This window comes from Rutilus rutilus, assembly GCF_951802725.1.
Source record: "Rutilus rutilus genome assembly, chromosome: 20".
NCBI classification, from domain to species: Eukaryota; Metazoa; Chordata; class Actinopteri; order Cypriniformes; family Leuciscidae; genus Rutilus; species Rutilus rutilus.
In genome coordinates, this window is record NC_140225.1 from 23924981 (window position 1) to 23950394 (window position 25414).

A 25414-nucleotide genomic window follows, 5' to 3' on the forward strand; every position below is an offset into this window, starting at 1 on the left:
TGTCTCGATGATGAGAGGATGATGAAATGAAAAGAAAGCTGGATGGAAAGAGAGAGAACAGCTCATTGGCAAGCTTGAGCAACAGCATCCATAACACTCTATTTTAGAGAGTAGTTAGTTTATAAAAAAAAAATATATATATATATGAAGAGTTCAGATGCAAAAGCCTCTAAGTGCCATCTGAAAATTTCTTCTAGAATGGTCATTTTTATCAAGCTTGTATATTTAAGCTCAGTAATTTCACTTAAAGGGTTTGTTCACCCAAAAATGAAAATTCTGTCAGTAATTACTCACCCTCATGTTGTTTCAACCCCGTAAGACCTTCGTTCATCTTCGGAACACAAATTAAGATATTTTTGATTAAATCTGAGTGCTGGATCACTCCTCCATAGGCTTCTAAGACACTATAACTTGCTGGCCCAGAAAATGCATTAAAGACATCGTTAATATAGTCCAAGTGACTCCAGTGGCTCAATCTTAAGTATATAAAGCGACAAGAATACTTTTTGTGCGCAAACACAAACAAAAATAACGACTTTATTCCACTTTTCATTTCCTTCTCTCTGGGCCTCGAGTCTTTTCATGTAGTGTTTAAGCGTAGCGCGTCTGTGTTGCACATCACCACGTATCACACACATGACCAGCGTCGCCCAATAGTGAGCCTACGTGTGACGTACAACACAGACGCGCTACGCTTAAACACTACATGAAAAGACTCGAGGCCCAGAGAGAAGGAAATGAAAAGTGGAATAAAGTCGTTATTTTTGTTTGTGTTTGCGCACAAAAAGTATTCTTGTCGCTTTATATACTTAAGATTGAGCCACTGGAGTCACTTGGACTATATTAACGATGTCTTTAATACATTTTCTGGGCCAGCAAGTTATAGTGTCTTAGAAGCCTATGGAGGAGTGATCCAGCACTCAGATTTAATCAAAAATATCTTAATTTGTGTTCCGAAGATGAACGAAGGTCTTACGGGGTTGGAACAACATGAGGGTGAGTAATTACTGACAGAATTTCATTTTTGGGTGAACTAACCCTTTAAATGGCAATGAAAATTACCTATTAATTGTCATTTAAGTGAAATTACTGAACTTAAATATACGAGCTTTTATAAAAATGACCATGCTAGAAGAAATTTTCAGATGGCACTTAGAGGCTTTTGCATCTGAACTCTTCATATATATATATATCACACCACATGAGCTCAACACACACTAAATGATCACAATAGCAGTTTTATTCATGCATGAAGGAAATGTTGCGTCATCTCATTCCTGGCAATCACATCGACGCCGAACTCAGTGATCAAGACATCACAAGCAACAAAAGAGCGGTAAAGAGAAGCATGATGACAACATGGCATTGTGAATGAAAGCCTCACGCATCTTCCATTGATTATCTTTCTAACCAACCAAAGCATGATTAATCAAACATGCTAATTAAACATTCAACCGATTGGCAGGGTGGAACAGAAGCAGTCATCAGCGACAGACTGTAAGGTGACTAATGACTCTAATTTACCACGTCTTAATTGGGGAACAATAGAAAGTGCTGTTTGAAGATCAGTGCGGCATGAAGAGGTGACAGGTGTGAATCTCACAGGACCCTTAGAAAGGTAGAAATGTTGTGGAAAAAGACCCGGAGTAAAGATACTTTATTTCTTTTGTCATGGTACTTACCCTGACTTGACCCACGAACACATTGGCCTCTTCCTCCCTCACTGTCAGGTTTGTGGGTAAAGTGAGGTCAAAGGTGGGGTCGTTGTCATTGACATCTGTGACGACAATGCTGACGGTGGCAGTGGAAGTCTACAAATAAAAACATATTCATTAGATGGGAATAAATTAAATATTTATGAGGACAAGTTACAGGATCAGCATCGATGTTGGTCCTGGAACAAAAGTGGTACCAATCTGTAATTATTAGATTTTTAGAGGTCAGTAAGGGTTATAAATCTTTTATAAGAATTGACCATTTTAACATCCCCGGGGTTCTCAGATGCAGAAGTCGTTATAGTGAGGTAGACTTCTATAGCGGTAAACGGGAGACGACAGGAAATTATTATTTTTTATTTTCATTATACTTTTCAAAAAAGGGAAAAAAATATAGAGAAATTGATTACGATGGTCAGAAGAGGAAAAAGATGTCAAATTTACCATCACTCTCTCAGGCCATTGTATAATAAACTATGGAAGCTTGTTTCCGAGACGGAATAAAACCATTTAAAAATAATAGCAACTTTTTTTCTCAGAAAGAATATCACGCAATTCTGACTTTATATCACGTAATTCTGACTTTATAACTCGTAATTAATTGCGAGTTTACATTACGCAATTCTAACTTTATATCTAACTTAAAATTGCGAGTTTATATATGAAATATATTATAAAAAGATATAAAGATAAAAAGTCGCAATTACCTTTTTTATTTTTTATTCTGTGGTGGAAACAAGCTTCCATAAGAAACACCCTCGCAGGAGCGTTCATTCGTTTTTTTGTCTTTTACTGACAACACAATATATAATGTTATAAATGTGTATTCATTTTTTAAAAATAATTATTTATAACTTCACTAGATTTGCAGTGTTCTTAACTGTGGAAACGCGTCATCGTGGTTTGTGAAAAGGGTCAATATGGTTGAATGGCAACAAAGAATGTTGATCCATGATTATGGCAGTTTTAACAAAAATTAAATGAAAAAAGAATTTTGTTAAATAAAATCCAAATAAAAAAATAACTTGGAAAAAACGAAAAAGAAGAAAGAAAGAAAGAAAGAAAGAAAGAAAGAAAGAAAGAAAGAAAGAAAGAAAGAAAGAAAGAAAGAAAGAAAGAAAGAAAGAAAGAAAGAAAGAAAGAAAGAAAGAAAGACTAAATCTGAACAATATTGGAAGGAGCTATTGACAATAACATAAATAAAAACTAAATTAGAAGAATGAAAAAGCATTTATGCAATTATTAATTATGTTGAGATAAGTGTCTTTGCACAACATTCAGAGTGAGCTTGTTGTCAGACCTTGAACCTTTCACAGAGTTCACTGACATTCACCATTCTGCTGTCTGTCAGTCTTTTTTTTGCCTTTTTAAATATTGAAAATGTCTTCCCTTAAAAAAAAAACAACAAAAAAAAAACACATTTAGTTTCTGACTCTATTCTAGAAACACATTTGTAGATATGTAATCAAATCATAAGAAATTGAGTTCCTGGGGCTTAAAAGTTTAATAGCACACGGTGCGGAATATAAATTCAACCGATCAGTCAAGATCAGCATGTAGAGTTTAAATCCCAGTGGGATGTGCATGAAAAATTAATTCACAAAAGAAAAAGGGGGGGATTATGTATTGAAAGATGAAGTTTGTTATTTAGCAAAAACATGTTGAGGTGCACAATAAAAGTGTGCTTTTTTGTGCTTAAATAAGATCACATGCAAAGAGAGTCCTTACATTTCTGTCAAGATGCTTCATCACCATCAAACACACACACACACACAAACACCGCCTGGAAGACTAGTGCAAAACGAATCTGCTGAACCCAACTGAAGACTGTTTGATCTCAAGAATGTGAGCTGCACTGAATATTTCATTCGATATCATTATCACGTTTTAAGAGGTGGAGGTCAGGTAAATTACAGTGATTAATAAGCCGCATGGCACTTTCCATGACCATGATCTGAAATGTAAATGATTTAATGGACTTGTTTGACCAGATGAAAGTCAGTTATGTTGCACAGGGAGAGATTAAGGCACATCCTTCTGTCTGGAAGTGCTTTTAACATCACTTCCTCACTTCAAAAGTCCCTCTTCATCAGCTCTGCAGATATCAGCCTGTGCTTGAGAAATGAGCTTCACGCAGTCATTTAGCACACCAACGTTCCCGTTCGCTTTAGTTCGCTCATTAGAGAAGCTAAGCTGATAATGCCCGAGTAAATGCTCTTTTAAAAAGGTGAATGTGTAAACAGAATGTGAACTGAGTCTAATTACAGAACATCTTTAAGGAGTTTTTTTTAACAGTAATGACTGTGCAAAAGGAATAAAATAATGAATACAAAAAAGTTTTTTTCCAGCTTTGTTTGTGGTTGTGCTGAAAGACCACAATAGTGGCATTTTAAAGCAAAAGGAACATTAATCAGGAAATATATGATACCAGAGATATAAAGAGAAGATGTGAAGTGGTGCAGTGCTGATATTGTGAGATGGATGGAGTCTCACCCCTCCTGGCTGGCCGTCAGAAGCAGTGACGATCAGCCGATACTGGTCAATGGTCTCTCTGTCCAGAGGTTTGGCCAGCAGCAGAAGACCTATACTGAACAGACACAAAACACTCTTGTTAAAACTTTCTATTCAATTGATTGCCACACTTCAAAATCAAGACAAACAGTTAGGTAGAGGCATAGAAAAATTAATTAAGAGAGAGCGAAAACAACAAATTATGCAATTATGATTATATTTAAATAGCAGCACAAATTAGATCTGAGAGCTATGATTTTCAGTGCACAGCATATTTTCTGCATGCAAAACTATTGCATGGATTCAGAAGAGCTCTGAATCTTATGGACTATTCTTATGATACTTTTAAGGTGCCTTTTGTCATTTTTGGAGTTTTACAGCCCTTACACTTTCATTATGTAGAAAAAAAGGAAGTAAACCCATATAGGTTTGGAACGACATGATGGTGAGTAAATGATGATAGAATCTACAATTTTGGGTGAACTATCCCTTTAATGGCGTAAATCTTTCCATAATTATGATGAGGTAGGACACATACGCCAACTCAGAACTGAAAGATCAGAAATTGAGCCATGGAAATTGTATTCAGGATAAAATATTTGGGTGTGTTTGTGTCGTGACCTAATTTGCATAATTCCTTGGTGAATCGGGTGCTAAAACAATGCAGACAGTAAATAATCATTGGTATCAACGGGTGCAATTCAGTACTGTATGTGTGATCATCCATGCAGAGCCACAACCACAGGGACGCCATTATCATCCAGAGACCAATAGGATTTCTGCAAATCACCGGCTTCATCCAACAGTGCGCTCACATCTGTGTGTGTGTGTGTGTGTGTGTGTGGGTTGGTGGATGAGGATGGACAGATAGGTTCCTGTTAACATTGCAGTCACACACAGCAGAAGAAGCAGGCTGCTGTGCTGCTTGCCCGTGTGTGTGTGTGTGTGTGTGTGTGTGTGTGTAGAATTATATTCCTCCTCAGTTGACCCCTACAAAAGCGATATTGAACGTGTCCTCTGAAGCCTGTGAAACAGGCGTATAAAACACTTCAGTGACCGGGATTCTCTTTTCTTTCGGCATCACAAACCTTCTGCCGAGCACATAGCATTCACGGCAAAGTCTTTAAATTTTAACATCCTTTTTTAATGACTCTTCAACTGTCTTTGCTGTTTCTTCAACAGGCAAATTCCTTTGTAAGACAAATCAATGAAGGGAGGTTTAATTTAAGCAGTCACCCCAGAAAACCTCTCTGCAGCTATTTTTATCAATGAGATGAGATGAGATGAGATGAGATGAGGCAGAAAAATAGAGAAGAGATCAACTGAGACTAGATGAGAAAGACGAGGTGTGGCACAAAAACAAGATAAGATAAGATCAAATAAGAAGAGAAGAGAAGAGAAGAGAAGAGAAGAGAAGAGAAGACAAGATGAGACATGTTGAGAAGTGATGAGAAGTGATAATTAGAAGAGATAACCAGATTCGATGGAATCAGATAAGGCGAGGCAAAGCAAAGCAAAAATGAATGAAGAAAGCATAAAAAAATGAGGAGAACAGACAAAAGAACAGCTGAGTTGAAACAAGAAAGATGAGGCAAGTTATATAGCTCTAGTACTGCTCTTCTGCTCTCTGGATTCTAATGACTCTCTCCTGTTACTGCTAACGACAGTATTAAGTGTTTTAATTAAAGGTCATTAAGGGACCAATTGCATGTTGTTATTTAAAAAAAAACATTTTAATTACTCATTACGTTCTCACTCTAAGAAAACATTCACACTGTAACCCTGTTTGCGTTTGTCTTGTCTCCATGCCTTCAGTAAGGGTTCTCATGCAGAGAGAGGTACAGATGTACAGTCAATGTGCCATCAGTGAACCATACAGTCCCGCCCCTAAAATCACGCCATTGGTTGAGCCAGTTTTCCTGTGTTGGGCTAGTCAGTAGGGCAGTATGTCAGTAGGTGCGCTCACGCCATGTCATAATGACAGTAATTACGAGATTTTTTTAAATATAGTGGGTTATATTTTAAGTGGGAATACATTTTTAAAGGTGATACTAGTGTGTACATTCATATTGAAACACTTAATGAATTTTATTTAACTTATAAGTTTTGAAAACTTACGTTCGTGAAAGGTTGAAGACCTGCTGCGGGTCACCGCTATCTATCTTGTAGGTGATCGGATCCAGCTCACGGTCTGTAGCCTGTGGAAATACACCAATTCACACTCAGTTTACAGGTGAATCATACAATCAATGAAACATAGAATCAATTGCAATACACTTATACACAATTCACTTAAATGTGAAGGCCAAGTCTGTTTGAAGGGCATAATGAACAAGTAGAATCTGTGACATTTTACAACACGTATAAATGTATAACCTTAGACCTTTGCTAGACTTTCCAGGATATCTGTTGATAGTTATTATGCTGTTTTCTAAGTGTGACAGCTTCATCTGTCAGTGCACTTGACATGTCAAAAAAACATAAAATAATGTAATTATAAATCAATTATCTTAAAGTGCCCCTATTATGCTTTTTCGAATATTCCCTTTCATGCAGTGTGTAATACAGCTGTCTGTGAATGTAAACGGTCTGCAAAGTTGTAAAGTTGAAAGTGTACGATAAATTAAGTTATTGTCTCCCAAAATAAAGAATTGTCTCTGATCCGCCCAAACGAGTTGCGAGGAATTCAAGTCTCACTTCCGTGACCTGCATACCTAAAGCGGTAACACAATTTGCGTATGTGCTCGGCTAATGTTTGTACGCGGTAGATCAATCACAACAGACTGGGCCATCTGACCAATCAGAGCACAGTAGGCTCACGGAGAGGAGGGGTTTAGAGAGACTGAATCTTCAAACAAATTTTTTTTATTAATTTTTTTTTACCTTGGATGCATATTAACCTGTTTTATGAGACCTCCTAAACCAAATAAGGAACCTTTAAAATAGCATAATCGGGGCACTTTAATATCTTAATTATTTTACATAAAATGTAATTATCTTAATTTAAAACCAAAGAAGATTATGGTATTGATATATGAAAAAAGTGTGGCCATGTTCAGAATGGCTTACTACAGTCTAGTATGCTAATTTTCTGCATGGACAGAATACCCAAAAGACCTACTACATTTATCAAAATGTGCAGTATACAAAAGGGCATACTGCGTGGGTTTATGCATCCCACAATGCAGTGTGCTCAACTTGACCTTCCATTTCCAGTATATCTGCAAACATCTTTTTTGGGGGCTCATAATTTGATCGGACTTAAAAACGTAAGACCATGGGTTTCCACCATCTATAAACCCATACATTTTCCTTTGTGATTACTGGTTAACGATTTTTGTAAATCTTTTATAGAGAATGTGAACACAAAAATATTTTTAAATTGTATAATAAATATATATATCAATTAAGTTATCAATATTACAAATAAATATAAATAGAATTGTATTAATATAGAATTTTATTTGATTAAAACCAAGGTTTTTTTGATGATGTGTTTTGCTTTTATACAGACCTGCTGATTTGTTGTAATCTGTACAGTATCTGACGTATGGCACAGCATGTGAGCACTTTATACAACAAATTATCTTTTATAGTTTTACTGGAAATCAATAAATAAATAAAAAAAATATATATTTTTTATTTTTTTTTGCCATGTTTTGCTTTTATATGGACCTGCTGATTTGATTTAATCTGTATCTGGTGTATGTATGGCACAGTATGTGAGCACTTCATACAACAAATTCTCAGTATTATGGGACAGCTTACAAATGTTATCGGCTAAAACTGCCACAGCAAACATTTGTCCAGAGTCTCCCACTGCGCTCCTTTCAAAGGCACTCAAAGTGCTTTGAATAAAACAAGAGATTTAAACAATAAAACTAACCATGTTGAGCTATATAACAGTGATTCTTTTTCTGTCGATAAACTTATCCAAACAGTTTCTCACCTGTCTAAAAACACACATAATATATCAAAGCCTTTTTTGGTGTTTCCATGGTTTCTATAGAAGTAAAAAAATTGACCGGCGAATGTGATTAATATCCATGATATTTCCAGTTCTAGAATTATTTAATATTTACACATTTTGCAAGACATGTGTAAAAAATAGGCAGTTCTCTTACGAGAGATACTCTCGTACTGCGTAGAATACGCTAGGGGAAAATCCTTTTCCACGAGAATACTGAAGCCAAAAAATTATCCTTTAATTTTGTATTAATGTAAAACGCGTTGCGGCAGCATACAGACATAGGCGAGGCAGCTCGCGCGCCTATTGGCTGGTCTGCTGGCAACTGCTTAAGCCTATCGAGCGAGACCTAGAGTGACGTCAGACCCAATGAGGGCGCTTCGCGTCACGTCACGTCCCGCCGAGACGGGCGTGGCTTAGGTCTATAAATACCGCTCGCAGGCATTATTTCTCTGATTTTTCATCCTTCAGCGAAGCAACTCACATCGCTGGATCCGAGAAGAAGCCGCGCTGTTGAAGAAGCACCTCAGCGGGACGAGTCGACGAAGCTGCTGGCCGCGCCGCCTTCATCGCCTTCCTGCTGCGCTATCCAGCGCCCATATCCTTTATTGCACTGTGTGTGTGTGTTCGCCGGCGCGACTCACACTATCTAAAAGAGCTGCGTCTTTTTCAAGATGCCTGCTTGTGGCTCGTGCAAAGCCACACTCAGCGACGGGGACCGCCATGTCATCTGCGCTTCCTGCCTGGGTCAAGAACATGCAGCTCTCGCGCTCGCTGATGGCGGCTGCCATCACTGCGAGCTGTTGCCATTAGCGACTCTGAGGACTCGCTTGGCACTGTTCAACGAGACTGCGCCCACACCTGCTGTTGTGCCGCGCCGTAAAAAGCGCCGCGCTCAGCGAATCCCGGAGCCCTCTCTCAGCCGTCAAAGCTCGCCGGTGCGCCCGCCTGCTTCTCCGGTTTCATCAGCTTCACTTCTGGACGGACAGCGGCCGCGGTCTGCCGCCGCTTCTGTCGATGACGCTGATGAGATCGACGCGCTGCTACGAGAGGGGGATTCCTGCTCTCTCATAGCATCAGGCAGTGAGGATTGGGCGAGCTCTGAGGATCCCGCCCCCCCTGCCCGTGCTTCTACGGGAAAGAGAGCGAGCATTGAGGCGGAGCTCATGCGCGTGCTCACTCAGGCCACGGCGAGCCTCGGCCTCGAGTGGATTACGCCTGAGCAGCCTGCTCACAACCGGCTGGACGGCTACTTCCTGCCTGGGGAGCGCGTTTCACCTGCATCCAAGCCAGCGCCCTTTCTTCCTGAGCTTCATGAAGAAGTCGCTAAGTCTTGGGGCTCCCCTTTTTCGGCCAGGACACGATCCTCTGTCTCTTTGGCGTTCTCCGCTGTCGACGACGCAAAGAACAGAGGCTACCACTCCCTACCGCCGGTCGAAGAGGCTATTGCAGCGCACTTATGCCCGCCCTCTGCTGGACGGCGTGCTAAGATGGCGCTGCCCTCAAAAGCCTGCCGCACGACGTCAGCCCTGCTCCGCCGCGCTTTCTCCGCCGCCGGGCAGGCCGCGTCAGCGTTGCACACTATGGCCACGCTCCAGATATACCAGGCCGATCTCCTCCGCCAGCTGGACGAGAGAGGACCTGACGCAATCTGCGTGCCGGACTTGAGGAGCGCTACAGACTTCGCTCTTCGCGCAACCAAGTCAGCAGCACAGGCCATTGGACGGAGCATGGCCTCGCTCACCGTGTCTGAGAGACATCTGTGGCTTACGCTCTCTGACATGACTGAGTCAGAACGCACCGCGTTCCTCGACGCGCCGCTTTCCCCTGCCGGCCTCTTCGGAACCTCGGTCAAAGATTTCGCCGATAGGTTCGCTGAGGTGCAGAAAGCGACCCAGGCCATGAAGCACTTCCTCCCGAAGCGCTCCGGTTCTGCAGCAGGCCGTGCGAAACCGTCTGCTCAGAGCTCACAGCCTAAGCCTCCGCCCGCCGCCTCCTCTTCTCAACGCCGCCAAACTCAGAGCTCGAGACCGCGCTCTCGCTCATCCAGCCGCCGCCCCGCCCCGCGTGGCCCGCGGCAGAAGATTGCGTTGAAGCCAGAGGCCCCGAAATCGTCCTAGCACGCCTAGGAAAGCGACGGTGTCCAAGTCCCGCTGCGGCCGGACTTCCACCAAAGCTTGCCGCTCGTCCAGTTCCAGGAAATGTGACTGGTCCAGCGTATTTAGCAGCCAACAAGCCGGTTCCATTACCCGCTTGCCTGCACACAAAAGCCGTTTTTACGGCTACCCAGATAAATCCCTTAAAGAGTGTATTTTCTGGTGTCCCGGCCACGGCCGACGGTGTTTCATGTGTAGAAAAAATGCCCACTACTCAGTGCCCATTCCTACACACAAGCACAGCCCTTCACACAGGGCCCGCGCACATAAAATCGACTCAGATCGATTGCGCTTCAAATGTAGCAAAAGTGCCCACTACCCAGTGCCCACAAACGCTACTTCCCACATGTCTCACGGTCCCTGTAAATACAGGACCAGTATGCATATGCTCTGCTCACGCGAGCAATGCTGTAAAGGTGGTGTATGTGCCCGCTGCTCTGCGCCCACGCCCACACACAGACATGAAACATAAACGCTGTTATCAGCGCGCCCCCTGCCTCAGATGTCATGAGCGCGACGCTTATGTCACAGCACACAAAAGCCGCTGTATCACGAGCCGATCAGAGCGTGCTTCGCATCCAGCCCCTAGCTACTCGCGCACCTGCGTGGTAAAAGCTTCCCGGGGTTTCGAGATGGGTGCTGAACATCATAAAAGAAGGCTATTCGCTGCAGTTTCGCCGACGCCCTCGCCGCTTCATGGCGCGCGTCGAGACCACGGTAGAATCGACAGTAGCTCATCTACTTCGAGCTGAGATTTTGAAACTGTTGAGCAAAGGGGCTATAGAACCCCTATCTCAAGCTCAAAGCGAAGGGGGGCTTTACAGCAGATACTTCCTTTCGCCTTCGAGGGCCAGGCATATCAGTACACAGTCCTGCCTTTCGGCTTGTCCCTGGCACCCCGTACATTTACGAAGTGCATGGACGCAGCGCTCGCACCCCTCAGATTACGGGGCATACGAGTGCTGAACTATCTGGACGACTGGCTGATTCTAGCCCAATCTCACTCAGAGCTCGTAGAGCGCAGGACCATTTTACTCGGTCTCGCAGTGAACTGGGAAAAGAGCTCGCTTTTCCCCAGACAGATTATATCTTTTCTGGGAATAGAGCTGAACTCGCTGCTAATGACAGCACGCCTGTCATCTCAGCGCACACTGGACATTCGGCGCGCAGCCGGCTCGTTCCGCTGCGGCGCGATAGTCCCTCTCAAAGCCTTTCAAAGGATGCTCGGTCTGATGGCCTCAGCATCTTCAGTTCTCCAGTTGGGCCTTCTGCGCATGCGCCCACTGCAGTTCTGGCTCAGAAAGAGAGTACCACGCACAGCGTGGGCCTCCGGTCGGCTTCGCGTCAAGGTCAATCAAGCATGCATTGCAACTTTGAAACCTTGGGAGGCAAAAGACTGGTACCAATCAGGTGTAAGCCTGGGGACTTCCTCGAGAGTGATGGTGGTGTCCACGGACGCATCCACCTCGGGATGGGGAGCGCTGCTCGAGGGCAGACCGCTTTTTGGCCAATGGTCAAAGCAGGAGAAGCTCTTACATATCAACTGCCTCGAAATGTTGGCAGTGAGCAAAGCGCTCTCGCGCTTTTGTCCCCTCATAAAGGGACACCACGTGCTAATACGTTCAGACAACGTCTCAGTGGTGTCCTACATAAATCGCCAGGGCGGCCTCAGGTCCCTGACTCTGTACAGGCTAACCAGGCGCCTCCTGATATGGGCCCGCAGCAATCTGCTCTCGCTGAGAGCAGCGCACGTGCCAGGGCTCCTAAATATAGGACCAGACAGACTGTCCAGGAACCAGGTTCCGACAGGAGAATGGTCTTTGCACCCACAGACAGTCCAGCTGCTGTGGAAGAAATTCGGCAGAGCGGAAGTAGACCTGTTCGCGTCTCAAGAAAACGCTCACTGTCCAGAATTTTTCTCGAAGAGCAAGGACGCGCTGACCCACGAGTGGCCTCGCCGTCCTCTCTACGCTTTTCCCCCCGTCTCCCTCCTGACTCAGGTGGTAGAACGGGTCAGGGAAGAAGGATGCTCAGTGCTGCTTGTAGCCCCACTTTGGATGAGCCAACCTTGGTTCCCAATTGTGATGCAGTTAGCGAGCACCGCCCCGTGGCCAGTGCCTCTGAGGAGGGATCTCCTCTCTCAAGCCAACGGCTCGATTTGGCATCCTCACCCAGAGCTGTGGTCCCTCCATGTGTGGGCCATCAACGGGTACCCGCTGACCTCCCACAGGGAGTGTTAAACACTATCACACAGGCCAGAGCTCCGTCTACGCGACGTCTCTATGCCTCAAAATGGTCAGTGTTCTCTAGCTGGTGCACAGCTCGTGGTGTGTCACCCCTGCATTGCGGTGTGACGGAGGTTCTCTCCTTCCTACAGGAGCTGTTGGATAAGGGCAGGTCCCCTTCCACGCTCAAAGTCTATGTAGCGGCCATAGCAGTGTTCTCTTCGACCACGCTCGGCCAGTCTATTGGAAGGAACGATTTAGTCATTCGCTTCCTTCGAGGAGCTAAGAGACTGAATCCTCCCAGACCTCCCACAGTCCCTATATGGGACCTTTCTACGGTACTGGAAGCCATGAAAGGTCATCCATTTGAGCCCTTGCAGAAGATTGATCTTAAACACCTGTCTTTCAAGACGGCGTTTCTTCTGGCTCTCGCTTCAGTGAAGCGCATAGGGGACTTACACGCGCTCTCAGTAAGCGCGACGTGCATGGAATTTGGGCCGAATGACTCTAGAGTTATACTCAAACCTAAGCACGGTTATGTTCCTAAATCCCTCAATACACCGTTCAGAGCACAGGTCATTTCCCTGTCTGCCCTGCCGGTCACTGAAGGAAATATGGACGAAAGCTCCCTTTGCCCAGTCAGGGCGTTAAGAGCTTATGTGTCTCGCTCGTCTGTTTTCAGACAGACGGAGCAGCTCTTTGTTTCGTTTGTTTCGTTAAGGGACTAGCCGCTTCGAAACAGACCCTATCCAGATGGGTAGTGGACGCAATAGCGCTAGCTTACACAACCAAGGGCATGCAGTGCCCGCTGGGTGTCAAAGCGCACTCCACGAGAAGCATGGCTTCATCGTGGGCATGGTCAAGTGGGATTGCCTTGCAAGATATTTGTATGGCGGCAGGCTGGGCCTCTCCGTCTACATTTATAAGGTTTTACAACCTAGAGGTTCCCGCACTACAGGCCAGACTACTGTCGGTCTAGTATGGCCAAAATCTCATAACTGGCGCTGTCAGTTATGCAGCTATTGAGTATTGCAATCCTTGCTCTATGCTGCTATAAGGAAGATAATGGCTAACCCCCCTCTCTTCCAGGATTCCCTGTGAGTCCCCTGGGTGATTATGTACTGTATGAACTCCGGGCTGTCGCCCTTGAGTCTATGGTATCAGATCCCAGCACGCACGGCGTTTTACAGTAGGTTCCCCTAGCGTATTCTACGCAGTACGAGAGTATCTCTCGTAAGAGAACGTACTCGGTTACTAACGTAACCTCGGTTCTCTCTAGAGAGAGGAACGAGTACTGCGTATCCTGCCGTGCCTGCACGCGCTCTGGTTGCTTCGACTATGAAAAACCAGAGAAATAATGCCTGCGAGCGGTATTTATAGACCTAAGCCACGCCCGTCTCGGCGGGACGTGACGTGACGCGAAGCGCCCTCATTGGGTCTGACGTCACTCTAGGTCTCGCTCGATAGGCTTAAGCAGTTGCCAGCAGACCAGCCAATAGGCGCGCGAGCTGCCTCGCCTATGTCTGTATGCTGCCGCAACGCGTTTTACATTAATACAAAATTAAAGGATAATTTTTTGGCTTCAGTATTCTCGTGGAAAAGGATTTTCCCCTAGCGTATTCTACGCAGTACTCGTTCCTCTCTCTAGAGAGAACCGAGGTTACGTTAGTAACCGAGTATGTTTTTAGTGGATAGGCTAATGTGCAGTATGCAGTAAACAGTATAGGCAATTTTTTCATTCCAAGTAAAGTCTGTGTGTGTACCTGTAGGTTTACCAGTATGGCTCCTATTCTCATGGCCTCACTGATCTCCAGGTTGTAGGTCTGTAGGGGAAATCGTGGGGGACTCTGATTGTTGGGCGGGAGAACCTCTATGTAGACCGTAGTTATGGAGCTCCTACATGCACATAAAGGAAGAGTAACAAAGAAAATGAAATACCAAAGACACAAGCAAACAGTGAGAGATCAAACGGATGCAGTGAAGTCATATCTGACCTCCTCTCTGAGTCCGGAGCGTTGTCTGACGCTCTAACGGTCAGTGCGTAGGAACGGCCGACGGTCAGCGTGACCCCTGGTGCTAACGTGATCCGTCCAGTGCGGTTGCTGATGATGAAATGGCCCTGATCTCCAGCCAGGATGGCGTATGTGATGAGACCGTTTAAACCAGCGTCAGCATCCTGAGCCGTCGGCTGACAGAACACAGACATCAGAAATTTAAGCCACGTTTGTAAGAGATAGCCCAGTGGTCAGGGAGAATAATTTGAACAAGCGGGCAGAGGTTCAGTGGATCTCCAAACGGTGGTTTATTATAATGAGAGAAAAATAATAATATTTACATTGAAAGGTACAAACAGGACAAAACAAAAACTGCAACAATGTGCAAAAAGGCTACACCAAATAATTCGGTCCAATTCGCAACAGCATCACACCTCCAGCCTTAAACAGACCAAGACTGCCTGATAGTCTCTATAGTTCCCTATTTATAAGGGCTAACTCCACCCTCAGCCTATTCCAAATGAACAAGCAGGGAATACACATACAACACATTATACACCAAAAAAATAAAAATAATAAAACACTAAACATATTCACAAATAACACTGTGTAAACCCATGGGTACTTAACCACCAACACACTAAACCAAAAAAAAAAGGAAATGAAAAGGGAAAAATTGTTTACCAGATATTCCCCCACCCCCATACAAAATTACCAATGGTTCAGTCCAATTAGGCAATGCTAATGCTACAAAAACATGTTTGAATCAAACGGACTGTTTGATGGTGCAGCATGGGATGAGACCAGTAGGCCAACAGCCAAAACAAAGTTTTGGGGGTAATTCTTTCAAGAAATAAAAGGTAATTCTGATTGCAATTATACCTGGTTGTGAAGTTATTAAAGAAAATTAATCATTGAGTTAAACAGAAAACAAAACGTATATCAGATTCATTCCAAATGGGGGAAACACATTACAACATCATTCTGATCTTAAAAGATGGTAAATGCCGGCACAATCAGATAGTGATGTGTGCATGTGTATCAAGTCCATGTAATTCATGTCCTGTCACCAAGCTTAACTTGTGACATTTTCCCCCCCTTCTCCAGACACCTCGTGAGGTGTCCGTGAAAGATAGTCCGCAGTACAGTTTTGGGTGCCTGATCTATAAAGGACTTCAAAATCAAATGGTTGAATAGCTAAAAACCACCTTGTAATCCTGGAATTAGTGTCTCTCATTTGCCCCAACCAGGACAGGGCCCGATGATCAGTTTCCAGTCTAAATTTTCGGCCCAGCAAATAATAACGTAGGGAGTCCAGGGCCCATTTAATAGCCAAACACTCCTTCTCTACCGTAGAGTACCTAGACTCACGGGGAAGGAGCTTCCTACTAATATAAGCCACCGGTCTTAATTGTCCTGACTGCCCCTGTAACAAAACGGCTCCAATGCCGTGCTCAGAAGCATCGGTTTGCACAGTAAACTCCTGTTCAAAATCAGGACTCTGCAGTATTGGCTCCTTGCATAGAGTGTCTTTTAAGCCCTGAAAGGCAAGTTCACATTCATCAGTCCACACCACCTTGTTTGGTTTGTCCTTTTTGGTGAGACTGGTCAGTGCAGCAGCTTGTGCAGAAAAGTTTGGTATAAACCGTCTATACCATCCACTGAGTCCAAGGAAGGACCGCACTTGTTTCTTCGTCTGTGGTCTTCCAGCAGACTTAATAGCCTCAATTTTGCTGACTTGAGGCCGAATCATTCCATGACCCAGAACGAATCCCAGATATTGTGTTTCTTGCTTGGCCAAAAAACACTTATCAGGGCGAAGGGTGAGTCCTGCACTTTTAATCCTCCCTAGAACATCTTTCAGATGAAGCAGATGTTCTTCCCATGACTTGCTATAGACGACAATGTCATCTAGATAAGCCGCTCCATATCCTTCTGTACCTCGTAGGAGCTGATCCATCATTCGTTGAAAGGTGGATGGTGCCCCATGGATGCCAAAAGGCAATACCCGGAAATGGAAGTGCCCAAATGGTGTTCGGAAGGCTGTCACTTCCTGACTCTCTGGGGTCAACGGAACCTGCCAATAGCCTTTACACAGGTCTAGGGTGCTGATGTACTTAGCTCGTCCCAGTCGTTCCACAAGATCATCTACCCTGGGCATGGGATAGGAGTCAAATTTACTGACACTGTTTACCTTCCGAAAGTCCAAGCAGAAACGAAGGCTGCCATCCTTCTTGGGCACCAAGATGACTGGACTACTCCACTCACTGGCAGATGGCTCTATGACCCCCAGATTCTGCATGGATTCTAACTCCTCTTTAAAGACAGGCAAGAGTCGTTCTGGTATTCTGTAAACAGGTTGGCGAATGGGTTTAGCATTGTGCAGGGTAATGTGGTGTGATACCATTTTGGTCAGACCAGGTGTCTCTTTGAATAGACCCGGTGGTATCAGGTCCAGTAATTGCTTTTTCCCATGTTCGGACAGTTGGCCCAAATCTAGTTGAGCAGATTGGCGAGGAAGAGGGAAGTATTGTTCCTCTACCTCCTCTTCGTCCTCCACTGCTCGAATGAACAAGGTTTTCTCTGGGCTTGATTCACTGGTGCTAGTTGGAGAAACAGAGGATGGAGGTCGCACATGCCATCTTTTCAGTAGATTAACATGAAATGTCTGCAATGGCTTACTTCTCGATGGAATGTAAACTTCATAAGTGACTGGGCCTACCTTCCGTTGGACCCGGTAAGGGCCCTGCCACTTGGCCAGTAGCTTGTTTTCTGAAGTAGGCAGAAGTAACAACACCTCATCTCCTTCTTCAAAGCTGCGGGTTCTGGCTGTTTGATCATACCATTCCTTTTGACGTGCTTGGTTCTGAAGAAGGTTTTTTCGAGCCATAGCTGTAGTTTTCTCCAACTGTTCTCTCATCTTTAGGACATAAGAAATAATGTTTATTTGACCTGGCTTTGCTGATGCTTCCCAGGACTCTCTTAAAACATCAAGAGGACCTCTGACTGGGTGAGCATAGAGGAGTTCAAAGGGAGAGAATCCTGTTGATGCTTGGGGTACCTCCCGATACGCAAACAACAGGTATGGCAACCACTTGTCCCAATCTTTTCCAGTCTCTGAAACAAACTTTTTCAGCATATTTTTTAGAGTTTTGTTGAACCTTTCAACCAAGCCATCTGTCTGAGGATGATAAGGGGTAGTTCTTACTCTCTTAATTCCTAAGAGTTGATAAACCTGGTGTAGGGTGCGACTCATGAAATTTGGTCCTTGATCTGTTAGGACCTCCTTAGGTATGCCTACTTGAGTGAAGAACCTGAGAAGTGCAGTTGCTACCTGCTTAGCAGTGACTTCTCTGAGAGGATAAGCCTCGGGATACCTAGTGGCATAGTCACAGATAACAAGAATGAACCTGTTCCCTGACTGGCTCCTTTCTAGTGGACCTATCACATCTACTCCAATACGCTCAAAAGGCATATCAATGACAGGTAATGGGTGCAGCGGTGCATAGGGAGGTTTATAACTAGTTGTGAGCTGACACTCGGGGCAAGACTTACAGTACTCTTTCACTTCAGTATACATCTTAGGCCAGTAAAACCTCTTAGAAACTCTCATAAGGGTCTTCATGAAACCTAAATGACCAGACCAGGGAATCGTATGTCCGAGCTCAAGCACCTCCTTCCTGTATGCTTTAGGTACAACCAACTGAGTTCCTTCCTCCCTACTCTTCCTATAGAGAAGGCCCGCCTTGAGAACATAGGTTTCTCCCAGGCCATGCAAGAGACAACCCTTTTCAGTTTGCTTAAAGAACTCCACCAGAGAGGGGTCTTCCTTTTGTAACTCAGCTAAGTTGTTGGGTATAGTTACATCAGACTCGGTTAGTTCAGGTTCCCCTAAATCTAGATCAACATGGTCAGCGTTGTCAATAAGTCCCTTCACCTCCTCCCTACGCCTCGCTAACCTCTCTTCATCAGTGGGCTTAAGCTCTGCCTCTATGTCAGCAGTTGAAAAAGGCATCTCATTCAAAACATTAATCTCTGTCTCCTGCCTTTTATGCTGGGTTTGGGCCCTTGTAACTACCCCACACCAAGTGCTGCTCTGCACTAGATCTGACAAAATAGGGACATCAGTACCCAACAAAATGGGGAAGGGGAGATTGGTGGCTACCCCCACACCCATCAGATAAGGCTGGTTGTGTATTTCAATATATACATCTGCTGTGGGTAACTCTGTTCTATCTCCATGTACACAGACAATGGAGACGGTTTCCTCCTCATTCCACATATCTCTAGGGATGTACTGAGACTGTACCAGCGTACGGGAGCAACCTGTGTCTATTAGGGCAGTGAGTGGTTTACCATTAAGCAAGACGGTTATAGTGGGCTCTGGGTTGTGGGCATGGGTGGGGGAATGATTAGGACGGGGCACCCAACAAAGACTGGTGGTTTTGGGCTTTTTCAAGGGGCAAAAAGGGCTAGTATGACCACGTTCTCCACAATTAAAACACACAACATCGGTCCTGTCAGAATGTTGTCCTCCTTGTGGGGCCTTAGCAGTATAAGTCTTATTGTGGATGGGCTTCAGGATCTTGGCTGGACTAGTGGTATAAGAGTTTAAACCAGCCCCAGTTCCTTCAGACTTACCCCTGCCAGGATGTATCATGCCTGCATATCGATAGTTGCCAGGGCCTTTTCGTGCTGCAATGTAGGCCTCCACATGTGTAGCAGCTTCTTTAGCAGTGAAGGGATTCCTTTCTTTGACCCAAGTCCTTATTTCCGGGTAGAGCACTCGCAAGTATTGCTCTAACACCAAAGTCTCCATAATGTCCTCCTTGTCGCAGCTGTCAAACTCTACCCATTTGCAGAACAGATCCTTGAGGCGTACTTAAAGTTCTCTGGGAGTTTCCTCTACTGGAGTCTCACGCCCTCGGAATCTCAGTCTATAGGTTTCAGAGTTGATTTCATATTTTGACAAGATTGCCTGTTTGACCGCATTATAATCCTGCGTCAATATTGGATCCATAGAGACAAAAGCACCCCGTGCTTTACCAGTCAACAGCGGGATAAGGCGTATAGCCCAGTCCTCCTTTGGCCATTTTACGACTTCTGCGAGTCGTTCAAAGGTTGTGAGGTACTGCTCAATGTCGTCGTTGTCTTCCAGCCTTGTCATACGTAGCTCTTGGTCCATTACTCGAGCTGATTTACCCGAAGTAGACACACCAGCCCTGGTGTGTTCAAAGTCAAGCTGTATCTGGCTGACCTGATGCTGGAGGACCTTGTATTGTTGTTCCCGACGGGCCGTTTCTCTCTCTTGCCTGTCATCACGATCTCGCTGATATTCCATAAAGCTCTGGAACATCTTAGAAAGACTGGTGATGGCTGCTTCTCCTCCAGATGAAGTAACTTCAGCAGCAGACGAACCTCCACTTGCACCTTGTCCCAGATCTTGCTCATTGCCCTCCTCAGGCTGACCCCTCAGCTTTGGTGGCATCTCAATGAGCAAAAATAATCCAGCTTGTTTATGACCAGGGTTATCCCACTTCTGACACCAACTGTAAGAGATAGCCCAGTGGTCAGGGAGAATAATTTGAACAAGCGGGCAGAGGTTCAGTGGATCTCCAAACGGTGGTTTATTATAATGAGAGAAAAATAATAATATTTACATTGAAAGGTACAAACAGGACAAAACAAAAACTGCAACAATGTGCAAAAAGGCTACACCAAATAATTCGGTCCAATTCGCAACAGCATCACACCTCCAGCCTTAAACAGACCAAGACTGCCTGATAGTCTCTATAGTTCCCTATTTATAAGGGCTAACTCCACCCTCAGCCTATTCCAAATGAACAAGCAGGGAATACACATACAACACATTATACACCAAAAAAATAAAAATAATAAAACACTAAACATATTCACAAATAACACTGTGTAAACCCATGGGTACTTAACCACCAACACACTAAACCAAAAAAAAAAGGAAATGAAAAGGGAAAAATTGTTTACCAGATATTCCCCCACCCCCATACAAAATTACCAATGGTTCAGTCCAATTAGGCAATGCTAATGCTACAAAAACATGTTTGAATCAAACGGACTGTTTGATGGTGCAGCATGGGATGAGACCAGTAGGCCAACAGCCAAAACAAAGTTTTGGGGGTAATTCTTTCAAGAAATAAAAGGTAATTCTGATTGCAATTATACCTGGTTGTGAAGTTATTAAAGAAAATTAATCATTGAGTTAAACAGAAAACAAAACGTATATCAGATTCATTCCAAATGGGGGAAACACATTACAACATCATTCTGATCTTAAAAGATGGTAAATGCCGGCACAATCAGATAGTGATGTGTGCATGTGTATCAAGTCCATGTAATTCATGTCCTGTCACCAAGCTTAACTTGTGACAACGTTATTTTATTTTCCACTGTTCTTCATTGTTTGTGTGTCACACAGGGGCGGATCTACTGGGGTGGCACGGGGTGGCAGCTGCCACCCCTAGTAAAGGTCTTGCCACCCCAGCTGCCACCCCATTGATGTCAGCCAGGCCGGCTGAAAATAAGACGGCATTTACGGTAAAAACCTTTGTTTCCTGGGCGCCCCTAAACGCATCATCACTTGAGTAGAAAATACTTAACGTCCCTGATTCAAACGTGCAGAGCGGCGTTCGCTCAGTCTGGCTCACACACAGCGAGTCTGCTGCGGTGCGGTGGCCCTGCAACCCGACTCGAGAGACTGAGCTGCACCAGAGCCTCTGAAGGTGAAGTGAGTTTCCCCAGCTGTAGTTTAAACACACGTTTAACTTAAAGTTACTTTTGTATGTATTGTATGCTAAAGACGATTCAGCATCAGCAAAAACGGCGAGTCTATTACGTTAGCCAAAATCAGCGGTCAAATCGCTCCCTCGTGATTTGTAAGATAATAATAATAAAAAAAAATATATAAAATATTGTTTGTGTTTACTGATGGTCGCCGTTACGTTACAACACACCGTGTCAGTTAGGAGATCGATCATTTGATTAGCTAAGCAGTCCTATTAATTTCAGTTCCTCTCAGATATCACAGCAATGAAACCAGGTTACAACTGGGGAAATAACAAATACAATAGGATTAGTCTAAACATAGCCTAACTGGTGTGTGCATGTGATCTGTCTGATTTTATATTTGTTATTGAGGACAGAACTAAACATTTAAATGGTTACACTTTCTGTGATATTAAACAAATTTTATTTTATATTTAGATTTTGGCTTCCAATGATTATAAAAAATAATATATTTGTGGTATAGCTGCATTCTGTCTAGCGCAACTTCCTTCCCTTCACAGCGGTGCGCTGTCATCTCCCTAAAACCCAAACATAACATCACAATTTGCATGATCGGTGATTGTTGTAAAATGTAGTCTATACTGTTGCCAAACTGCGGGACGCGTTTGATAATAAAAGGCTATTAAAAGTACCAAAATTGACGCAATAGACGCTGTTCCAAATGCGGCGCGCGCTCCAAAACACAGCGCAACGAGAAGTAACGTATATTTTGGGCTTCGTGTGCACATCTAAACGATCAAATATGTCAAAATGGCTGTCTTGGAGATTCACTTAAACAATTTATTCACTTAAATACAGTTTATGTCTTAAATGGGCGTTAATAGTTGGGAGAAAATATGATGCGTAATAATGATTAGATCTGCATTTGGTCTTAAAGAGGCAGCAGTCTAATAAACCTGCGGACGATTGCTCCATTAATGTGAATCAAACAACAAAAGGCAAAGAGAAAATCAGTCGCAGCTCTTGAATGAATAATTTTGGCTTTTATAACTTTAATCTATCTATGAATGCAGTGCTATTTTAAATCTGACTTTATTAGATGTCTTTTTAGCCCATATTACTCCTGAACAGTAATGTCAGTAGACATTACTGAAATTAAAGCACTGGGTATATAATTTGTATATTTGTTTAATTGTATACTTTTTTTGTTTGACCATATGTTTGTACTTTGTTTTTGGTGTCCTATGTCTTCTGAATATAAAACAGAAAACCCTGCACCCTTCTGCATAACATGCATGTTTTATTTGTTTTGTTAAAGCATTGCTTTTTCTTTTGCTATATATATTTATTTTACATTTCAAAATATAAAGCAATATTAATTGTGTTCTAAATAAGTGGGTGGTCAAAGGCAACAGGTAGGATTTAAAGTGTGACGTCCACGCATGTAGGCTAGATTCCCGGTGGGTCGCGTGCTTTTTGGGCCGATACATCTAATAGACGTTTTTTTTTTTTTAAAGGCCCATAAAACTCGTACATCTGTGGCACATTCGTTTTGTTTTGTTTTGCTTAATTGGCGACGCTGGGTTCGTGCCGTTGTTATGCATTGGCCAAAAAAAAAGTCAGCGTTAGGTTTTTTTGACATTATTAATTAAACACGTAGCTGCGGCCCATTGGTTCTTTTATTGATTGACACTGGGCTTGCCCAATCACATCTTTAATGTGAAGTATAGAAATTAGTACAAAACTAATTATGAAAGTTTCCTTTATTTTTCAGTGCATTTGTTTTGCAATATATGGCGATTACTATCATGGGATTAATATTATAACTATTATTATGTAGGCTAGTAGTGTAATCTAGACTGTTACTGTTACTAAAAAAGGTTTGAATTTTTCTTTGTTTAATTTGCACACTGAATATGGGTTGGAGCTTTTAATTTTGAACTCTCAAAGTGCACCAGATTGATGAATTCAACATTAAAAAGCACAAAATTTTCTTACGGGGGAGCATGCCCCCGAACCCCCCTAGAGGGGACAGAGGTACACTCAACAGGGAATTCATCACTGTGAAGTATAGTTCACAGATATTATGAAATTACAATTTTGTACTGTCTGTTAACTATCACATTACAAGGCACAGTTATTTATTTCTTTTGTTGTTGTTGTTGTTGTTTTTTTGGGTGGGGGGGAGCAATTCATTTTTGCTGCATACCCCTCTGACACTGGGTGGTTGCGCCACTGAGTATCGGTAAGAGTAGTAATAGGCCTACCGTTAAAACCTTAACGATACCCATACCTATTGGCAGCAATGAATTACAAGTTATGGCCAATTTAACTGTGATTAAATTCAGTATACGTCTGCAATATGTTGCCACCCCTCAAAAATTCCTGCCCCCCTCTCGCCACCCCATAAATATTTTTCTAGATCCGCCCCTGGTGTCACACACAGTATGGTATTATTATTTCTAACATGCTGATGCACTCAGATTTTTTAATACCTTTGCGTCAATTCTGTGTGTTTGATCATTCAATTAAAAATATAGTATATAGAGCTTATACTAGTTTGTATGGAAGTTTGTTTCCGCCACTGAACAAAAAAATAAAAAAAGGTAATTGTGACTTTTTTTTTTTGACATTTTGTCTTAGAATTGCGAGTTTATATCTCACAATTCTGCCTCAAACTCGCAATTGTGTCAGAATTGCGAGTTTGAGGCAGAATTGTGAGATATAAACTCGCAATTCTAAGACAAAATGTCAAAACTGTAAGATTTAAAAAAATTATAATAATCGCTTTTACCTTTTTAATATCTTTTATTCAGTGGCGGAAACAAGCTTCCATAAGTTTGTACTAGTAAATTGAAAATTGAAAATTTGAAAATTGAAAATTGAAAATTGAAAATTGAAAAATTGAAAAATTGAAAAATTGAAAAATTGAAAATTTGAAAATTGAAAATTTACTAGTAAATTAAAATTAAAAATAATAATAATAAAAAATAATAATTAAGAAATATTATAACATTTAAACATTTCCAAGGCATTCACATTCCACGCACGCACACACATAAACAAACAAACGTTTTTTTTCTTAATATCAATGTATCAAGGTTTATTTGAAACAAAATGTGTTTAAAATTGTGTCTGAATGTACTTTATTGAATACCATGGTATTCCCAAGGTGTAAGGTTAAAAAGCCATGGTAGTACAACAGTACAAGGCCAAAAGCCTGGTACTTTTTTCTTGGTTGATACCATGGCGTATTCTCATAATCTCGTATTCTCAGATGAGGTGTTAGTTCTACTTGCTGATCTTTTTCTTTCTTTAAACTCTACACTCATTACTTCAAATCAACCATAACAGAAAATCCATCCATCCATCCTTATTAAAATGCAGATTAGACTCTCTGTATTAATACGATTTAAAAGCAGCATAATATGATTATTCAGGATAAATTCTAAAACACAAAGGTCAAGATCAAAGACTAAACACGTATGATTAGTTTCAAAGACATGCATTTAGATGTAAACACTTAATTCTGAACGTTATCATCTTTAAAAGCACCGGGGCAATAAATACACCCTAAGGGTAATTAATTCAAAGTCCTGCTAATAAGAAAGCGCCACCTCCATTCACGGCTCTCATTATTGAGAAAAGTCTCCAGAAGCACTGATCCGTACTGGCGTGCCTTTAGCTGCTTGGAGTGCTGAGGTAAGGAAAAAATTAACGCACACACACACACATACACACACAATCCAGGGCAGCAAATATGGCTTATAAAACACATCCAAATGGCCTGGGTGACCTAGCTGTGACCTGTGACCTCATTTCAGGAGGATCCGGGCAGCTTGTTATTTAAAGATAAACTACAAGCCTTTATGTGTCTGATTTCCCTTTGAATTGTGACCCAGTCGTGACGGAATGAGACAAACACAGGCGGAGCAGAACATGAGCAGAGTGCAAAAATAAAGCTGAGAGAATTGTTATTGAGAGAGAGAGAGTGAATATGCCGTAGCCTGAGGGACAGAGAGGCACACATTACGTTCACTTTATATCATTTTGTCCCACTTTTTGTCAGCCCACCATGTCTACA

The 25414-nt window shown here is 42.9% G+C and overlaps 1 protein-coding gene across 1 annotated transcript in view; it reads right to left on the minus strand.

The window, feature by feature from the left end:
• Positions 1-25414, minus strand: part of pcdh15a (protocadherin-related 15a) — a 254858-nt gene that overhangs the window by 96480 nt on the left and 132964 nt on the right. Inside the window, 6 exon segments of the mRNA XM_084392191.1 lie at positions 1604-1631; positions 1634-1811; positions 4209-4302; positions 6345-6424; positions 14338-14470; positions 14569-14762. Coding sequence (XP_084248317.1) covers positions 1604-1631; positions 1634-1811; positions 4209-4302; positions 6345-6424; positions 14338-14470; positions 14569-14762 — 707 coding nt within the window.